General features: G+C 43.1%; 3 protein-coding genes across 3 annotated transcripts in view; 1 reads left to right on the plus strand and 2 right to left on the minus strand.

Moving 5' to 3' along the window:
* The window catches only part of T265_02149 (hypothetical protein), a gene marked incomplete at both ends in the record, with an annotated part of 159,685 nt that extends 148,653 nt beyond the window's left edge, over nucleotides 1–11,032 (minus strand). The window contains one exon of the mRNA XM_009166323.1: nucleotides 10,678–11,032. Within this exon, the coding sequence (XP_009164587.1) occupies nucleotides 10,678–11,032 (355 nt within the window). The remainder of the gene's footprint in view (nucleotides 1–10,677) is intronic.
* Nucleotides 1–20,343, plus strand: part of T265_02148 (hypothetical protein) — a gene marked incomplete at both ends in the record, with an annotated part of 64,990 nt that extends 44,647 nt beyond the window's left edge. The window contains 3 exons of the mRNA XM_009166322.1: nucleotides 4,921–5,236; nucleotides 18,693–19,006; nucleotides 19,907–20,343. Coding sequence (XP_009164586.1) covers nucleotides 4,921–5,236; nucleotides 18,693–19,006; nucleotides 19,907–20,343 — 1,067 coding nt within the window. The remainder of the gene's footprint in view (nucleotides 1–4,920; nucleotides 5,237–18,692; nucleotides 19,007–19,906) is intronic.
* Nucleotides 14,013–14,468, minus strand: T265_12934 (hypothetical protein; the record flags this gene model as incomplete). The annotated part of the gene is made up of 1 exon (XM_009166368.1): nucleotides 14,013–14,468. A coding segment is annotated over one exon (456 nt), but the record flags the coding sequence as incomplete, so codon positions are not given.
* Nucleotides 20,344–20,676: the final 333 nt, after the last annotated feature.

Here is a 20,676-nt window from a genome sequence, read left to right on the forward strand (position 1 = left end):
CTGGGCTCTGATATTCGAAGGCACCAGTCGAACAGGAAGCTCGTCTTTTGCTTTATCTTTGGCCTCTTTTTGGGTTCCTGGAGATGGATGTTCGGGTTACCTAGTGTTGTGATAACTCGGGTGGTGTTTCCGATCGGTAAAGTTAGTATGTGTAGCTAGCCAGAGTAGCGTCATTTTATTCAAAATTTCTTCGTCCCGTTTTTTGAAACATCAGTCCGGCCTAATTCACACCGTACATTCCGTCAAGAAGGTCTCCTGGGGTCATTCCCTCTAAGTAATATTGCCAATACGAAGCTACCCATAAGTTTTAAATAGAAAAATGCTTACTATTTCTGTGAGTTTATCCTGGTTTTATAAGCACATTTTGGAAGAATAAAAATGAGAACACCGCAGTTTGACTCGATTTTCAGAATAGCGCTAGTTAATGCGTGGCTAGTTACAGAAAATGGTTCTGCAATGGTTCTCCAGTTTGTTTCGCTTTTTAAGTTATTGCCCAACCAACATTAGAAGACTGACTAACAAGGGTATGTCGGCATAAGTAAAAACAGTGAATAGATGACTAACTTTGTCTCAGAGATAAGATTGACGGGCTTATCGTTCTAGTTTTTCGCACCACAATCTGTCCAAGAGTTTCACGAAATTTCAGTAAAGTAGGACGAAAACGAAATTGTGGATGAGGACTATTTACCACTCGTATGTGGTTTATAGTTGTGGATGAGGGTGGTGTTCAAACAATTTATTGGTTCCATTGCCTGTTAGTTATCAGGGGAAAACACTTCGGCGATCGGATGATCGGTCATGTTTACCAAATCATGGTCATTTACTTGAGAAACGGATGCATTTGTGAGTGTTCTATATAGATGGTGTGCGCGAAAGACGGCAAGTGCGTACGCTTTGTATGACTCACTCTAGTTACCCGTAGCATAGGGACCCTGTAGACCTGCGTTTCCATAGTGATGGTGTTGACTCAATTTGTGCAAACCCCATGGGGGTTCTAGTTCGACTTCGAAATGGGTACTGTTTTGCGTATATCAGTACACTCACGGGGATTAATGGGGTTAAACGTTGAGTTTACCACCAACAGTTGGACTTTAGAACGTTGGAAGATAACAAAACGATATGGAGGTTCGTCCATCTCGTCTGAAGCCGTTTTGTGCATCTCAGGTTATGGCAAGCTGTCAACGTGAAAATTTTGGTCAACATGGTTGTGGATTTTCCTTTCCGGTTCCTTTTTTCCGTAATTAATAATTCGGTTTGGAAAGGGAACACAAAATGACTGGGCTCTGATATTCGAAGGCACCAGTCGAACAGGAAGCTCGTCTTTTGCTTTATCTTTGGCCTCTTTTTGGGTTCCTGGAGATGGATGTTCGGGTTACCTAGTGTTGTGATAACTCGGGTGGTGTTTCCGATCGGTAAAGTTAGTGTGTGTAGCTAGCCAGAGTAGCGTCATTTTATTCAAAATTTCTTCGTCCCGTTTTTTGAAACATCAGTCCGGCCTAATTCACACCGTACATTCCGTCAAGAAGGTCTCCTGGGGTCATTCCCTCTAAGTAATATTGCCAATACGAAGCTACCCATAAGTTTTAAATAGAAAAATGCTTACTATTTCTGTGAGTTTATCCTGGTTTTATAAGCACATTTTGGAAGAATAAAAATGAGAACACCGCACTTTGACTCCATTTTCAGAATAGCGCTAGTTAATGCGTGGCTAGTTACAGAAAATGGTTCTGCAATGGTTCTCCAGTTTGTTTCGCTTTTTAAGTTATTGCCCAACCAACATTAGAAGACTGACTAACAAGGGTATGTCGGCATAAGTAAAAACAGTGAATAGATGACTAACTTTGTCTCAGAGATAAGATTGACGGGCTTATCGTTCTAGTTTTTCGTACCACAATCTGTCCAAGAGTTTCACGAAATTTCAGTAAAGTAGGACGAAAACGAAATTGTGGATGAGGACTATTTACCACTCGTATGTGGTTTATAGTTGTGGATGAGGGTGGTGTTCAAACAATTTATTGGTTCCATTGCCTGTTAGTGACACAACACGTGTTCACACTTCTTTGAAATGAAAGTCGATAAAAAGGCCAGAACCCATAACTGGATAAGACCAGCTTGAAAAGCTAATGGACACAGCCCCAACACACGGATTAAACGACATGACACAACACGTGTTCACACTTCTTTGAAGTGAAAGTCGATAAAAAGCCGGAACCCATAACTGGACAAGACCAGCTTAAAAAACTACTGAACACAGCCCCAACACACGGATTAAACGACGCTTATTTTTCCAGGTGGATGGCCCTCTAATAGTCCATTTAATAGTCCATCGATGGTGATGTTATCAACAGTGTTATTTTCTGCATTGGAATGATGGCACAACGACGTATAGGAATTCGTTCCGACTCGATTGGGTTTCCAACCAGTGGATGCTCTGGGCCAACCTGTTTACATGTCCAGGTCTCGTACATACGGAACCTATACAACCTCATGAAAAATGGGACAGAAAGTCCATGGTTGCACATAAGGGAATCGTGTTGCTTATGTGTGAATTCACTGTTAAGCTCTAAACTTGCCGTGCAAGCCATAATCCAAGATATCGCTGATAGTTCACCTTAATTTTGCAGGTTGTTAGTGGCGTCTGCGACGTATGAAACATAGCATCTGCAGTTAATCGGCCGCTGCCTCGATTTCAAATCAGAAGCTGACTATGGTCAGTGTCTTTTCGTGATGTCTGCTGCTAATCAACACAGATTGACAAGCTACGACTTTAGAAATGGCCGACATTTCGGATAAACCGAAGCTTGTGGGTAATGGCATAAAAACTGTCATCGTAAGTTGGCCCCAATGTTCAGGGCTGTTGAAGGTTTTAGTAAGCGTAGAACGATTCATGAGTGCTCAAGCTAGGGTGACATCCGATTGTTTGAGCTATGGTGAGAAACTGATTCTGAACGGATCCGGGTAGGTTGAATGCCGTTTGCATTGAAGTTAATCGAACGACCTGTATCAGCTTAATGAACAGCTAGTGCGTTTGCCGTAGACTTCCTCAATCCGGTTTTCAACTCCTCACTTCTCTTGATTAAATGCTGTATAACATGCCCGATGTATTTTTCTACGCAACAGAACCTGAAGGACTGGTTTGAACATCAGCTTCTCTGTGAGAAGCAGGAACGTTCGGTGCGCAGTTGCACACATACTTTCGGCGAAGCGGCCATTACAGTCTCCCGCTGTGTTTTGTAGATTCGAGTCAGACCGTCTGTAGTCAGATCTCCTTTAAAGAACTAGGAGTATCTCTACTAGCGTGAACTGTTTGGTTTTCTCAGTTGTGGCCACCATATGCCCCAAAGTGAGACCACACGGGTATCATTTTCACGAAGCATGCTTGGAATCGACTAGAATTCAGATTTAGCTTCGCTTTGAAAACAGGACTCTTTTGCCCTTCCATTGAGAATACGGTCTAGATTCCATTTGTTTTCTTGGTGGAAAACTGTCAACTTTAGTATATCTTTCTGACCAAGGTTTATGATATACCTTTATTCTTTTCAATACAGATTTCAAATAAATCATGGTTGTACGGCAGCGGAGCATCACTGTTGAACACTGATGTCATTTCGATGGTGATGATGATGATGATGAATGCCATTGCCTGAGTGTCATACAACCAGGCTGAATATTTGAAGACAGCTCTGATAAGCATAGAAGTTAAGATTAAAGGAACTGGCCAAGTGTCGTGTCAAAAAGCATTGTTGCTGACATCTACAGACCACCTGATTAGAGCGCTATCGGTTTTCTGTCAAATTTCAAATCTTCCTGAACACAGCGAGTGTGCAAAGTTCCCAAACTTGCCTGGTGGACAATTTACAAAAGTTGTGTTATGGAAACTGGCTGGAATTTTTTAAGCTACTTTGTCAATATTACCGCCGAACTGAAGGTGACTTGATTACTATTCAACGGAAAAGGCGAAGAAGGGGACACTGGTTCATACATCGGCAGCCAAGAGACTGTGGGCTACTCGTCTCACTCCATTTGTCACGCGTGGTTGTTACTATCTAAAAACCACCGCTTGCTCTCGTGCTGATGAAAACAATAATCACAGTTATAACAAGCAGCCCCGGTCTCAACATAGTAGTCAGTATGTACAGTTGGACAAGGAAATGAGACTCAAACGAACTATCCAAACATTTCTTTACCAAATATCAGATGGAACAACAGTCAACAGTTTTAAGTATAATGAAACACGTAGAGTTTAAAGCACCGCTACAATGTCATACTGACCCCGAATCTCTTCAGTCACCTGGAATACCAGTTGCCCTGGCTAGATGGACGATTAGATGTAATCATACTGTAATTATTTGGCGCCGAGGAACAACAGATTATTAGTTCAATTGGCAAGGCTATCTGTACGTGTGTACTTGTTACATAGCCGACCAATAATCCATAAGTCTAGATAATATAATGTCAACTACACGATATTAATGTGATCTTTATTTGCACTATATTCACCTGTAAACATCAAATTCCCAAAGTTAACTACGCCGAAGTTCAAAACAAATACCTCCACCTGCACTGCTTGTGGCTCAAAAATTTTTCACTGAGACCACAGTCCAGTCAGTTGTAAAGGCAAAATTGAAGGCACTTGTCAGCTCCACAACCACGAATAGGTGATCTAACCGCTTCTATTGACAGAATCCTCACTGTGCTCACGCAAGACGACTTATCAGGTGATTAAATTCGATCACCAGATTTCAAAAAGTGTGGCGGACGTGGAACTGAACAACAGCGGTTAGAAGATTCTCGGTCCTCCACTCCATTGTCCATCTATTCAGAGAGGGCACAAATACAAGATGAAGCTTGGTGACCTAAGCGAGTTTGAGGTAGCAAACATTACGAAAGCATTTCGTCTTTTCGACCCTCGAAATACAGGATTCATCCGTAGCAGCCAACTTGGAAATGCCCTGCGCTGGTTGAAACTGATTCCATCCAATGCGGAAATTGCTTCACTCTTGGAAGTGATAAATCCCAGTAAAAATGGGCTCATTAGTCTCGAGTTATTTCTTGCAGCCGCGGTTGAATTGTGGTACGGGCCGATAACAAAATTGGAGCTGGAGTTGTGGAAGGCATTTGAAAAGTTTGACAAACGCCTATGTGGTTATGTATCCAGCGATAAAATGTTTGATATTTTGACCAGGTTTGGATGCGAACCGATCCCAGAGCAAGAGGCAATAAAACTAATCAAAAGGTTTGAGGATAAAAACCAAAGAATATATTATGCTGACATGGTACACGAACTGCTCAGGTGAACGCCTCTAGATTTCTTTCTCCATTCCGCAGACACGCATCACTTTGTACAGAACTACAGTTTAAGGGAATATATCTGCTGAACAAACACCTGTATATAATTCCAGCTTTCAGGCCGATGATATGTTGGTGAAAGAATTTTTATGAGGAGATAAAATATACCTACATTCCTCTAATGTGCCCTTTTCAGTATATTGGCTCGCCTGACTAAGCAGAGGATAACTACACGTTTGGCCTCTCAAAATCAGCTGGAATACTAATAGGAACGTGGGAAGACTCGAAAAGAATTGGAAATAATTCTTGTGCTGTTTGTGCCATCCGTCTCTAGAATTAAAACCCCGAGACTTCCTGTTCCGTTGGACTGTAGTATACAACCATTAAACTTCGTCAGTGGTGTGCGTGCTACTAGGTTTTATCGAGGGTGCGTGCGAGTTTTTTGACGCGCAGGCTATCATAGGTTTTGTAGTGGGCCGGCACTATGTGGCTTCCTTACCCATCATTTCTTCCCTCCTGGATTGAGGTTTTCAAAAAGTAAAATTTTTGTGGTTGTAAAGAAAACGGTCTTGGCTCTGTTCACGTTGACGATGGCAATGGAAGCCATATTTCTGTCAACTGCTACAACGTCGTCCATCGACTAATACATTTTGAACATCCAGGCACTACAATTAACAGAGTAACCCAGAAGTCCAGTCCCAAAGACTCAATTTGTTCGCTTTGGAATGCTTGGGGTCTTCAAGTTCATCTTGTCCCATAAACACTGTATCACATTACTAGCCCATTCAACCAGTAAACCTACCCTACCATGATGGTTGATTGTTTTTAGTTGATCCCGTCCATTTCTTACTATACTCCTTTAAAAGGAAAGCCTACATTGTCAGTGGAACCGCCATCACGGATATCTAACCACCATCTACTCACATTGTTCCACTTTAACTATGAAAAATAAAAGCGAATGTTGCGGGAAAATAAACTTTTTAAGAGAATAGTGTCGGGTTTTAGCATTATTCATAGAGGAATTGGCCGGGCACATTCATTATCCCGTGATCGAATTGTATGTTCGTCCTTTGTGACGACTGATCCACACCAGCTGTCAGCACAGAACTTTCGGTGTCAAATACTGTTTGCCGCACTGCTCTTCCCAAATGATTTATACTGTCAGTTTGTCACGTAGTCATACACGCGACCGCGTTAGGTTCAGTTCTGTTTCTAACTGCGGTAGCTAGCAGGTCTGGCATCCAGCACTACACCAGCATCTAAAGCTATTCTCAGCTCATTGCTCTCCGCTTCATATGCGAGACGACATCGCACCCCGTAATGTGAATGATGCAGTACACTGAGCAATACGACAGTGACAGATCTCTCGAAGGTATGTTTTGAGTACACAGCCGAAACAATAGCGACCATTTCAATCATCAGCGTTATCTGGAGAAGTGCATAAACACATGGCCTTCGCCTCGGCCAGTCACCAACCCCCAAAGAATTCATTTGAGTTCTAACTGCAAACGGGAATATATAATAAACCTTAAGTTTTTTGCGAGAACATTTGAAAAATCCACCGGTTTCTAAGGATTTTCCCTTTAAGTAGACGCTACTGCACGTCTTCCCTATAACAAAAGGAGACGACCGAAAGTGCTATTCTCTGTAAGTCGGACTCACTTGGTAGGGAGTTTACTAGTGAAGTATTTTTTGAGGGATTGACTCAGATTGGTTACTAACGGGTGGGACTCCTTGATGGTGGTTATTCTAGAGGGCGTAAAGTTACTCTTGAGTCACGTCAACTAAGTTGTGCATATCAGCGTGTTCCATTTACTAGGAGAGTTTAAACTGATGCGAGTTGGTCACAGAAAAGTAAAACAAGCTACACTAGCTAATTAAATGGGCAGCCGGAACTCTGTATGGTCGCAAAATATCTGAGAAACAAGAGAAAATCGTTGTAATATGAAAGGAGATATGAATAAGGGGGCATATATGATTCAGACTGATGGCTTGGAACATCCACTGTCAAGCTTGCCACGTATGGAATTGTCCTCCAGTGAAAGACTATAACAAGGTAGCGAGCAGTCACAGTTGGTCATGGTCGAGATACAAACAATGTGATCCGAAATCAAATTGTTTAACAATAAGGTGATGTGTTTTGAAGTTTGTTCTGTCCTGTTGGTGGTCCCTCTGGAATAGGTCGGCTAAGATAACAAAACTATGACTGAAGCCTCCGAATGTCACCACAACGCAGAACCATAAACTGGGATGCCGTTTGATGACGCCACACCATGCACACTGACGATTATTGTAATTGGGGAGAAGTATCACGGCCTTGGGAAACCTGAATCTACCCCTCGCTGGGTAGATAAATTGAAACGGATGTCTCCTTGAGCCTTCATCTGTAACGACATCTAGAATTTACCAGTTTTCTGGTAGTTTCTTCAGAGTTTTGGCATAAAACCCCTGATGCCAAGTTTTACTCAAATGAAGTGATCCTCTACTCAACATAGAACATTTGTAGCATAAAAATTTGCCGTTAGGATAGGTTTTTATGAATTTATGTGTCTTGTGTTGTGGGGCGCTATGGCTTGGTTAGAAAGACTCTGAGCACTCCCGCAGTCATATGGACGGTTGAGCCGATATTACCGCCGGCAGCTGATTATGGTCTAACGTAGCCAAACATATTTGCAGTAACACTTGGTGCGATGAATGCTTTTTCTGCTTTGAGGCAATGTAATCAACCACAATCGGATTGCATAAATGCACGGACCCGAAAGAGAATCGCCGGTGTAACTCAAATGGTGTTTGTAAACTGACGGCTTGTCAGTGATGATGTCAATGATGATGTGGTCGATAATTACTAGCTTTATATAAGAAGTATATTGGAAGCAGACGCACTAGGGTGTGCTATGACATTATTCAGAGTTATGGAACATACTTGCCGGTAAGGCTGCTAGATGGTGTCTCTAGGTCAGTTCACTCATTCCGCCCATTAAGTTCAGCTGGGTGATTCTTCGTGATTGGCCTCTGTTCGAACGGATAGTTATACTGAGGCCAACCAGTGGAATGATACGCTAGTCACGTTCACTATTAGACAAACTGAATAACGCTTTGTGAGCTGCCTGTCAAGTTGACAAGTTTCTACTCTAAAGGTAAACTGAAACCCTTCAATGAATATATTCCCCACGTGCAAAAGTCAGAGGATTTGGGTCTGATAGTAGAAATCTGCATAAAACTAAACTCTCACTACTAATCGGAGTGTATTCTGATAACAGCTAGAGTCTATCAACAATGGACAGTGTAAATCAGTATGGTCCATTCACACATTTAGCATCTAGGTGACGCAGGCCCATCTCGATAAACGAAAGTGAACGTTAACGATGTCCTGCACAACGGATAAATGACAGCTATCTCGACCGTGTGCCCACAATTACTGCAACAGTTACTGTGATGAAGTGTGTTGGGTGATCACAAGTAACCACAGTAGATAAAAAGCTTTCATCGGTTGTAACTATATTCCTGGTGGACTATGCTTTGTTTCCCCCTTCATCAACACAATTTTTCACTCACAAAAAAACACCACTGTAGGGCGTCCAACCCTAATAGTGAGCGTATTACTTTATGCCGGTCAGTACAGCGCGGAACAGTTCTCTTGATCTTTATGCCACACTGTTTTGAAGAACATTAGCCTTGCCAACATTATGACCTCAGGCTCGGGTAACATGATAACTTGTCACTGGGACCATAAAGTATAGCTGTGCGTAGCCCAGGATAGTGAAAGACGGTTAATTCAGTGTTGTCCCTCGTGGAGCAAAATCAAAGAAGATCAGACTGAAGGCAGTTGCGGCTTTTTGAAAGCCCTTATTTATCCTCAAAGAAGGGGAGATTTCCAGAAACCGGTCACTTTTGGCTAGACGGTTTTGTCGGTTCTTACGGAGCGGATGAATTTACAACATACCGTTATTCATGGATTTGAAGATTTTGAACTGATCAGTAAAGAGACAACGTTCTAAAAATGATGGTTACGGTGGTCGTAAAAAAATTTGGTAGGACCGTTTCAGACCTAGACTAGTGAAGGCATTCTGAGGTTCGTTCACCTCTGCGAAATCTGCACTGCAAACGGAGCAGGGGCGGATAAGACGAGGACAACGGAGATTATTACAATATCTCGTACTTCAAAACCAGTAAAATAACAACCACCAAAGATTTTCTCGTACCCTTACGTCATATCGAGAGCCTTTTGTGCGTAAAACAGATATTCCTGGTTATCGGTTTGTTCTCCGAGCTTGATAGCTGGATTACAAAGAGTTGGTACTTAGTTGGGGAGACATCACCAATGCGACGTTGCTTACGACTGCTTACGTCTAAATAGTAGTCAATAAGTACACGGTTTCTTTACAATCACTGGTTGACTGCGGTACCAGCGTAAAGGAACTGAACGCAAGCAAGAGACTTTCTAGACCACTGATGATGCTTCTTCAACTGAAGTCTAAATGTTTGCACTCTGTCTGTCAAGTTAGGAAAACGATCCACCGACCGATCAATACACCTTAAGTTCCCATATTTCACAGCATCGCCAACGTAGACACATAACTGTTACAAATATAATGGTATTTGCGCTGACTACATTTGTTGTTGTGTTCACAGGGCTTAAATTTGTAACACAGCAAATTCATAAGTTTTGATTCCGGAAAGAGTAACGCAGCAAACTCAGCTGCGCTGGTCACTGCCGTCTTCCCGGATGGCGACCCCGAGACGGGCCACATCAATGGCTAAAGACATTGTCAGACATGGCCCAGTCGCGCCCTCAATAACGCTCATGCATCCAAGCTATTTCTCCTTTTCCAACCCCCCCCCCACTTGACGACTCGCTGACAGTGCCGGATTTATGCACCAATTTATCAGCTCCCACCTGCAATGCGTAACTACCTATTCCCCCTCGAATCATCAGCGAACGAAACTGTAACAGGTACAACCACTGTACGACGAGTACGCGGCTATTACAGCTGACAATGATGATGATGATGAGAGTAACGAAAAATTCATCGAAACCCAATCTCAGTGAGAGTGACTTGAGTGCTTTAAGACAATACAACTCAGAAGACACCCTGTATGCAGGAATATCATTATATTTTCCTGTACATGCAGGTGATTTCACAGATACCTTGAACGGTATGTTGCACGGCTCACCGAAAGTTGAGTGTTGTCGATATCCGAAGTGAGGATATCCAGCGGTGCAAATGCATGTTGGTATTTTTTTATACAAAACGTGCACATTTGCTGTGTAGTTCACTTCGCATTCAGATTATTTTGTCTACTTCAACCATTGTCGAATAAGCCCACGGTATTCGATAAGTCCGCTTCTTGGGTCAGTATTATCCCTGATTATCGTTTCCACCTCACGTTCCGGCACAGGTTCCCTTCCAATTCTCAATAGAATTTCGCGTAGGTCTGCAGGAGTAATCGTGCCGGAATCTAATTTGTCAAAGGCCAAAAAAGCTCCCCAAGCACGAGCCTGTAGTTCGGTGGGACTTGATGGCCACATACTTGCAACTGCTTGGTATACAATAGGAATGCTTACTTTTCCGCTTTCTAAGGGATCCAGTTTTGAAGCCAGTTCTGCAATTTCGGCATTTGTGGGTATCAGTTTCAGCCACCTAAGAATACTTCCTAAATCTGAGGTTGACACAAAGCCAGTTTTCATTGGGTCAAAAGAGTCAACGCCCTTCTTGATCTCTTCCTTTGCCTGGCCCATCATATCTGTGAAACTGATTTCGAACAGTCAGGCGTTCGGCAAGAGTTGATGCAAGTTAATGTAGGACTGAGACACTGTGCCACTTGGGTGCGGTATTGATTTTAATGTTTGAAATTGTACGTGACGAAAGGGTTACATTAAGCTTCCTTCGGCTGTTTGCCCAACTACAGGACTCAGTCGTAATAACGAAAAGTAAGAACAACCAGTGTGACTAAAAGTTCCCGCTTTAGACATGCCGTAGAAGGCAAAAGAATGATTCATGCAACTACGTACTATGTAATTTAAACACATTAATTTTTCGACCCGTGCGCATCCAAAGGCTTTTGCGTGACCAATTTCAGTGCAGAACATGAAGACCGGATAAATCCATTCATTCCGTTCTTCCACCCAACAACTTACTTAACCGTTTGATTGTTGGTGTGTTCGCTGAGCTTGGTAGTTTGATTGAGAACGTTTCACTACTAATCGAGGTGACATCGTCAGTGCAGGGTCGAGTGGGTCAGCGCACGTGAGCTACCTATATTCCACAACATTGTCAGCCAACCCAAGCGTGTATACCTCAAGCCAACAATCAACTGATTAACTGGTAGACAGATAAATCCATCCATTCATCCATGCAAACAATAATCCGTTCGCTCATTCATTCATTCATTCAGTCTGTCACTCGTCTATTTATGTATGTATTTATTTATCTATTTGTTTATTTATTTACTTCTTTATTTTCTCGCCATCACGCGTTGTGTCGTGTCAAAACGTTTGTTAGGTTGTCGGGACATACCAATACGGGTCTACGAAATCAATCAGCTCAAAGCCGGAGCAACAACGTTCAAGATAACGATAGTTTATTTTAGCCTAGAATTAGGAATAAGCGCATTTTTAACGAACTAAGTTTAAATTAGCCCGAGGCGCAGTCGCGACACTGATTCATTGTCCGGTACATAGACTTGCGAGGGAGAGATGGCTCAGTGGTTAGAGCGCGAATTTACTGGCCGGAGGGTATGTGGTTCGAACCCGACCTCTGCATCTCGAATTCTGTCTAGGCTTGGGTAACCTGGCAGTATCCTAGACCTCGTGCTTCCTTAGGGTCTTATGGCAGCTAGGCACCGAAAGGGTGTTACAGCTGAACGATTATCTTTATTTTACGTAGCCTTGCCCAGAAAGTTGCACTAAAGTTGCTTGAAAGTTAAAACACTACCATACGAAGCGTAATTTTATTGCTAAAATATGTGTGAAAGAACCGGAATTCTCTGTTAAACGCTTATTACTACGTAGGGCAGACAATCTGTTTGTATTTGTTTTTATCATTGATCAACGGTAACTGCATGACAGTTTCTTATGAGCGAATTCACGTGATTCCCTTTTTTAACGTTGTAAAAACCATGCTTTTAGCAATAATTCAGAAAAAAGCCATAAACGTGGAAAGTATCGGGCATAACGGAGCGGGCCAATTTTGGAATCATCATCATCACCATCAGTGTCAGCTGTAATAACCGCGTACTCGTCGTACAGTGGTTGTACCTGTTACAGTTTCGTTCGCTGATGATTCGAGGGGGAATAGGTAGTTACGCATTGCAGGTGGGAGCTGATAAATTGGTGCATAAATCCGGCACTGTCAGCGAGCCGTCAAGTGGGGGGGGAGGTTGGAAAAGGAGCTATGCATTGAAGGCAATAGCTTGGATGCATGAGCGTCATTGAGGGCGCGACTGGGCTATGTCTGACAATGTCTCTAGTCATTGATTTGGCCCGTCTCGGGGTCGCCATCCGGGAAGACGGCAATGACCGGCGCAGCTGAGTTTGATGGTAATGGCTTTTATACTTCACTGCCAAGTCATTGTTTGACCGCCTCTGGCTCTGTTCCACCCTTCACGTGGTTGTGCGAAAAGAGCCCTTCGAGGAAGTCGGTCGACTGGCATACGCAGCACGTGGCCAAGCCAGCGCCATCGATGCAGTGTGATCAGTTCATCTATGGAGAGTGAGTTATTTCTCTCGAATACCATTAGACGAACTTCAGCATTGCTGATCCGGTGTTTGGAATAGGATCATGTATCTCCATGTTTCAAATACCATTGCATGCAGTGTTGATAATCTCTAGCTTCCACGGGTTCCCTAAGTTAAGTAGGTGAACTTGGTTCTCTTTTGACCGACTAACCGAAATTTCTTGTCACAGCATTTTAGTGAATGATTCTATCAATCGCTAATTATTCGTAGCACAAAAATGTGTTTGTCAAGGGGTAGATTAAGTTTTTTGAAGAGCATGTAATGTATCCGTCACACTGATGTTTCGCAGCCGCACAATTACAAGTTATTTTAAAATTTTATTGTGAGGAAAAGAACAGTGGATGGGGGATGGACCTGCTGCCAGCTCGCCATATTTTACTCCAGTCACCCATTCAGATAAGCTCGATAGAAACTGACAACAGGAACGCCATGCTTATCGGCCATATCTTACAGCACATTCAACCATGCACAGGGAGGATCCCGTACATTGTCCTGGAAGGCGAGTCGCACCGACGGTACTCAAACCTTACATAGACCTCGGTCAGTTCAGGGGCTCCATTCAAATAAAATGACAGCTGTACGGCAATGAAGCACCAATGTTCTCTTCTGGTGCGGCTGTGAATGATAATGATGGTGACCAATCAGAAGAAACACCATAGGAGCGTGCAATGACTACGAACGACCATGATTGTCTCCTCGCACCCTGTTAGTGGGTGCTGAAGGCTGAAGACTGAAACTCAGTCTAACAAAAAATCACAAGAGTGACTAGGTCTACAGGAAAGATTTTATGTTTTCCTGAACAAACAAACAAGTCATGGGACACCTTGAACGGTGTGGATCTGGACTCATTGCATTTGATGAGCGTTCTTGACGTCCGTTTGCAGGACATAATGAATTCTTGTTTTCAAGCGTATTACCGAGCGAGGTACTCGAAAGCGGGTACTTCTGCAGAAAATCCTTTTTTTCTGTTAACCTGCATTATTCACTTAAGCCATTCTCGGATCAACATTCCGTATTCAATTAGACCGTCTTTTCGATCGATGCTTTCCTTGATGATTTTTTTCACTTCGTTTTCCGGCAATGGCTCTAATCCAAAACCCAGTAGTATCTTGCTAAGATCTTCCGGGGTTATCTTGCCCTTATCGCATTTATCGAATGTCAGAAATGCTCCCCAAGCTCGCCGCTCCAATTCACCAGGGTAAGAAGGCCACATATTAGCAACTGCATTGTACACAAAGGGTAGGCTGATCCGTCCTGTCCTCGAAGGATCCAGCTGTTCAGCTAGGGCGCTGATTTCGGCATTTGTAGGTATCAGTTTACACCACCTCAGTATTTTTCCCAAATCGGCCGTTGCAACTGAGCCGGTGTTCGCTGGATCAAAAAAACGAACTCCTTTCTTGATCTCTTCCTGTTCATGTTCCATCAACTCCGTGAATTTCATTTTCGTGTCGAGGTGTATGTTGGTGCAGGCCACAAAATGAAAGAATGAATGACCAACTGGCTGGGGCGATTTATCGATCAAGCTTTTTCAAAGTACATGCGGTATGACTGTACACGTATGCTTCAGCCAGTCAGAAGTGGAGGGCGAAAGTATTGAACCAAAAAGTCAAATAGTAGTATATGCGTTTTAACCCTTGGCCTGCATGATCGGGGTTCGTCTCTGCGTTGTGAGTTCAACGATTGAAGTAAATGAGTGCTTTCGAAGTCCAGAGGCTGGCACTTTATTGATTTCTAAACACAGACGAGAATTCTTTGCTCAATGCTTGCAATTCATTCATGCATCCTTAATCACTGACCGATAGCTTAGTTTGTTCTAAAAATAACTTTAAACCAGTAAACGTTTGAGGAAGAGAATATGAGTATCTAGCCTTTTGGTTCCCAAGATTTTCGATTCATGACTCCTTAATCCACCGTACAGAACGCTACAGCCATAATCTTGCAGGTCTTGCAAAAACTTTGACAGTTAATTCAGAACATATTTTTATACTGATATGGAACTCTATGGAGCAATATCCTCATCTAACAAGATTCATTCAGGTTGAGGTCGCAGGCCTGCAACTGACACCAACTCTTCTCTATTGGGTACGACTCATCCGAAGAGTTTTTGACCAATGACATGCAGCGGCATGTGGGAAAGTGTAATAACTTTGCGGCGGTTCAGGGACGCTTTACTGCCTAAAATAGTTGAATTTTTTCATCACAGTCCCAAAGACGGTCTGGAGTGCTGTACTCAAGCTCTCTCTCTTGAACATATCCACGTCTTTTGGTTTCACTTGTACAGAAACATTGGGAATCTGGTGTAGTGTTGCTCACGATTTTTGAGTACCATGAAAGGCCATCATGGTGACTGACCGAGAATTATTGTTGCTCTGATTCTGTCGGTGGCGTACTTCTTCTGGCCTTTGTGGACACCTACTAGAAACGATAGTTGAGATAGTCTCCTTCTAATGACCCATGCGTGAACCTGAGAAACTAGAAAATGACTGATTACAATTGAACGGAACGGTTCATGTTTGTAATTCCGCTAAAATGACGGCACTAACTGAAATTGACGATGAACGGCCAAGTATGAAGTGTTAATTAAGCAAATATATGGACACACTACGAAAACCAGTTGTAAAATACGACCAGTTCTTACCCAAGTCTTCCACAGTCTCGTGACATCTTGTTAGAAAAATAGGACGTCCTATCCACAACAATGCAACCCATGGCTGTGGGCTGATCTAAATTTGGTGGGGTCCAAGACAACGTCTTCACGATTCATCTCAGGCAACTGCACTGCTTAGAAACATTATATGAACTAGAAACCTTTATCTCAAGCATGTTTTTGTACGTACTTCGCCTGCATTCAGAATTATTCAAGGTAAACGTGAAACCAAATATCGACATCTGGAACCCAAAAGGTTCACGATAGTTCAGGAATATGGAGTCAGTCAGTCAGTGGATAGTTTTGACTTGGTTCGTCTGCTTGCACGAATTGGGTGCTATTGTCATCGTCTCATATTGGGGAAGGTTATGTGCCTGTTGCACAAGTGAATTGCTCATTAACGAGAGAAACAACTTTATCTCCAGTTACCACCAGGGTGACTTGCAACTGAGTGTATTTTGCTCAAAAGCATCGAGTTTCGAGCGGGGCGGCAAGCGAGCAAAATCATATCAACTAATCTTTGTCGTCTTTTAAATGGAATCTGTTTTCCAAGAGAAGCTCAGATGGTGAGGGTGGTGGAAGGTCGAATCTTTGGAAGTAGAGTTATGACAACATCGTGTTAGACGCCTAGCCAGTTGCACACTTCATTTCACTGTTGCCGGTTTCCCACTGCTAATGCGTGATTCATGCTTGCAGCGCATGGAACGCTCGTCTGAAATACCTACTTACTGTTCCGTTTCAGCTTATTGTGAAGTAGGGACACCACTCATCCATTTATTCAGTCACTGATGCACTCATTCTCTGATCTTCTGCAACATGAGTAAATGCAAGCAGGAAACGCTGGAAGACTGGCTGATTTCCTATGTCCAGGACGCGGAAGCATCTCAACGATGAGACGTGATAATTATCATTGGAGAAACGAGTCTTTAACTCAACATATACCCACTGTCCTAATGGTGCAAACAGAAATAGTGGGTCCCAGTGCGGCTTAATTCATCTCTCTACAGTTGGCTTCAACGGATTACATTTCATAGAATTCAAGGTTTATAGTTGCCTACTTTCGACTCTCAGTAATGAACTCTTCTCAGTTTGCGGCAGCGTGGTATCTTCCATGGAGAACTGAATGCCCACGTGATAGTACTAACAATGGTATAGTAATAATAATGCTAATACGGAACTCGTACCCGAAAATAACCGCACAGTCAGCAGTAATTGATGCGATGAACGCCGGCGCTGTAGGTAAGCTATAAGAGAGGGTGCTACGTGTAAGCTTCTGATGCTGGTACCAATGGAAGCGAACAAGGCTGGCTGAAAACACGGGGAAGCTCTGTTTGCCTAGGTACAGCAGTGTAGTAATGAATATCAGTATAGTTTATTTTACACAACGGCGCTTGCTTCATCCTTCCGGCACATAAGTTTGATGGAAATTCGAAAATTACGCCTACCCGATGAGCTCCAAGAGGTCTTAAACGGGTAGTGAGCTATCGAGCAGTTAAGCCACCTCATGAGTGGTGTGTTACGGGTATACTACTGCAAGACTTTTCTAAGGGAAGCAACTTACCGATCCAGTTGATTGGATTTGGGAAGCACGGATGTAAACCACCAGTTAGGAAGCTTATAACAACAATATTATTGACCAACTATTTTTGCCATATTCGAAGTTGTTGCCATCATAAAATCACATCAGTTGCAACAGGGCTGTTGTGTTTGCTCACGGCCACAGTGCGTTTAATTTAAGAAGCTGTAGAAAGGGCACATTGAAGTATCAGAGGAAGATACGGGGCTAATGCACAACAGGTACTAATGGTTCTCAATTTTTATCAGTTATTTGGTGACAGCTGTTTCATCGTTGTTGTGAACTATCAACAAGATGCATTGCTGGAATTCCAAGAGGATTCCTAAGATGAACTTTCGCCCTAGGTTAGAGTGATGGGTGGCTGATCAGCATTGTAGATAGACTGTGTCTATAGGACAAACGGCACTCAGAACGGACGAGATTAGTTTCGTGTGACCTTCGTTGACTGGCACGCCAACTGTTCAGTTGGTCTGACGAAATTTACTGAATCAGATTCCACTTGAGGTGAGCACAATTAACTGTGATTATTCTGGAGAAGAACATAAGGTTGACGGAAACTTGGGGGCTGCGCCTACCTGATGAGCTCCAAGAAGGGCGAAACCGGTCGCGGGCTGCTGAGGAGTTTTCAACAACCTTGTGAGTAGTTTCCTTTATGAAAGGATAAAACTTATCCTAACCGTTGGTCTACTGCGATTTATTAGATGGATTCCAGCACCCAGCGCAAAATGAAAAGCATGATTCCCATCTGAATCTTTGAAAATGTTGAGGGTAGTTGGTGCATACACCTATCAAGTGCCGAACACTGAACGGAGTGTTCGTCCTACAGAGGGCTAATAATCGATAACAGCTTGCAAGAGTTGCGGCACGTGATTACTTTCAAACAGCACTAATCAACTAAAGGAATTACGATCCTATCCGGTGTGACCTTTGTTGACCGGCACACCAACTGTTCAGTTGGTCTGACGGAATTTACTGAATCAGATTCCACTTGAGGTGAGCACAATTAACTGTGATTATTCTGGGGAATAACATAAGGTTGACGGAAACTCGGGGGCTGCGCCTACCTGATGAGCTCCAAGAAGGGCGAAACCGGTCGCGGGCTGCTGAGGAGTTTTCAACAACCTTGTGAGTAGTTTCCTTTATGAAAGGATAAAACTTATCCTAACCGTTGGTCTACTGCGATTTATTAGATGGATTCCAGCACCCAGCGCAAAATGAAAAGCATGATTCCCATCTGAATCTTTGAAAATGTTGAGGGTAGTTGGTGCATACACCTATCAAGTGCCGAACACTGAACGGAGTGTTCGTCCTACAGAGGGCTAATAATCGATAACAGCTTGCAAGAGTTGCGGCACGTGATTACTTTCAAACAGCACTAATCAACTAAAGGAATTACGATCCTATCCGCAGGGTTTACCTTTCATCTCACTAAGTCTTCTCAGCCTTGCCAGAATGAATGAAAATGCATTACCAGACCATCACAAGCAGGCGATCAGAAACTGTTTGCGTTCCTTCGACCCCGGTAATACGGGGCACGTAAAGTCCCAGAAGGTTGGAGACATACTGCGCTCGCTAAAGTTGATCCCAACAAACGAAGAGATTTCCAGACGAACTGAGGAACTTGATCCAAATCATACAGGATTCATCGCCACTGAACATCTCTATCGCGTGATCGCAGAAATGTGGCCTTCCAGTGAAGCTGTTTTTAAGCGACAAATATGGAATGCCTTCCTTGTGTTTGACAAAGAGGACAGAGGTAAATTAAGTAGCCAGACACTACACAAAATTCTCACCAGATACGGGAAAGAGCCACTCACAGAGGCTGAAGTAAGAAAGATTATCAAAGATAATGCAGATCCGAAAGATGGGGAAATTGAGTACGGATCGTTAATTCGTCAGTGGATGGAATAATCAGGGTGATCACGAGCATGGTGCGATACTGGCGTCGCTTGAAATCGGTTCGGTAGTTATTTTGCTTTGACTCCGTGGGTGATATTTCTTTCCATGTGTGCCTTCATGCACACGTACTCATTTGCTCCATAACTCACGAACCCTACCATCCGCGTTCGCACTTCAGTGCTCGAAAAAATGCACGCAAAATTTCCATAATTAGGTGAATTCAACTTTTGCATTTGATATTAATTTGAGAAACAGCCAAGCTAATGATGGCAGATAGGCAGGTGGACAGACAGGCAGACAAATATATGGATAGATAGATAGACAGACAGAAGGCAGACATCGCCTACCTGATGAGCTCCAAGAAGGGCGAAACCGGTCGCGGGCTGCTGAGGAGTTTTCAACAACCTTGTGAGTAGTTTCCTTTATGTAAGGATAAAACTTATCCTAACCGTTGGTCTACTGCGATTTATTAGATGGATTCCAGCACCCAGCGCAAAATGAAAAGCATGATTCCCATCTGAATCTTTGAAAATGTTGAGGGTAGTTGGTGCATACACCTATCAAGTGCCGAACACTGAACGGAGTGTTCGTCCTACAGAGGGCTAATAATCGATAACAGCTTGCAAGAGTTGCGGCACGTGATTACTTTCAAACAGCACTAATCAACTAAAGGAATTACGATCCTATCCGCAGGGTTTACCTTTCATCTCACTAAGTCTTCTCAGCCTTGCCAGAATGAATGAAAATGCATTACCAGACCATCACAAGCAGGCGATCAGAAACTGTTTGCGTTCCTTCGACCCCGGTAATACGGGGCACGTAAAGTCCCAGAAGGTTGGAGACATACTGCGCTCGCTAAAGTTGATCCCAACAAACGAAGAGATTTCCAGACGAACTGAGGAACTTGATCCAAATCATACAGGATTCATCGCCACTGAACATCTCTATCGCGTGATCGCAGAAATGTGGCCTTCCAGTGAAGCTGTTTTTAAGCGACAAATATGGAATGCCTTCCTTGTGTTTGACAAAGAGGACAGAGGTAAATTAAGTAGCCAGACACTACACAAAATTCTCACCAGATACGGGAAAGAGCCACTCACAGAGGCTGAAGTAAGAAAGATTATCAAAGATAATGCAGATCCGAAAGATGGGGAAATTGAGTACGGATCGTTAATTCGTCAGTGGATGGAATAATCAGGGTGATCACGAGCATGGTGCGATACTGGCGTCGCTTGAAATCGGTTCGGTAGTTATTTTGCTTTGACTCCGTGGGTGATATTTCTTTCCATGTGTGCCTTCATGCACACGTACTCATTTGCTCCATAACTCACGAACCCTACCATCCGCGTTCGCACTTCAGTGCTCGAAAAAATGCACGCAAAATTTCCATAATTAGGTGAATTCAACTTTTGCATTTGATATTAATTTGAGAAACAGCCAAGCTAATGATGGCAGATAGGCGGACGGACAGACAGGCAGACAAATATATGGATAGATAGATAGACAGACAGACAGGCAGACATATAG

Source organism: Opisthorchis viverrini (assembly GCF_000715545.1).
Source record: "Opisthorchis viverrini unplaced genomic scaffold opera_v5_25, whole genome shotgun sequence".
Classification (NCBI taxonomy): Eukaryota; Metazoa; Platyhelminthes; class Trematoda; order Opisthorchiida; family Opisthorchiidae; genus Opisthorchis; species Opisthorchis viverrini.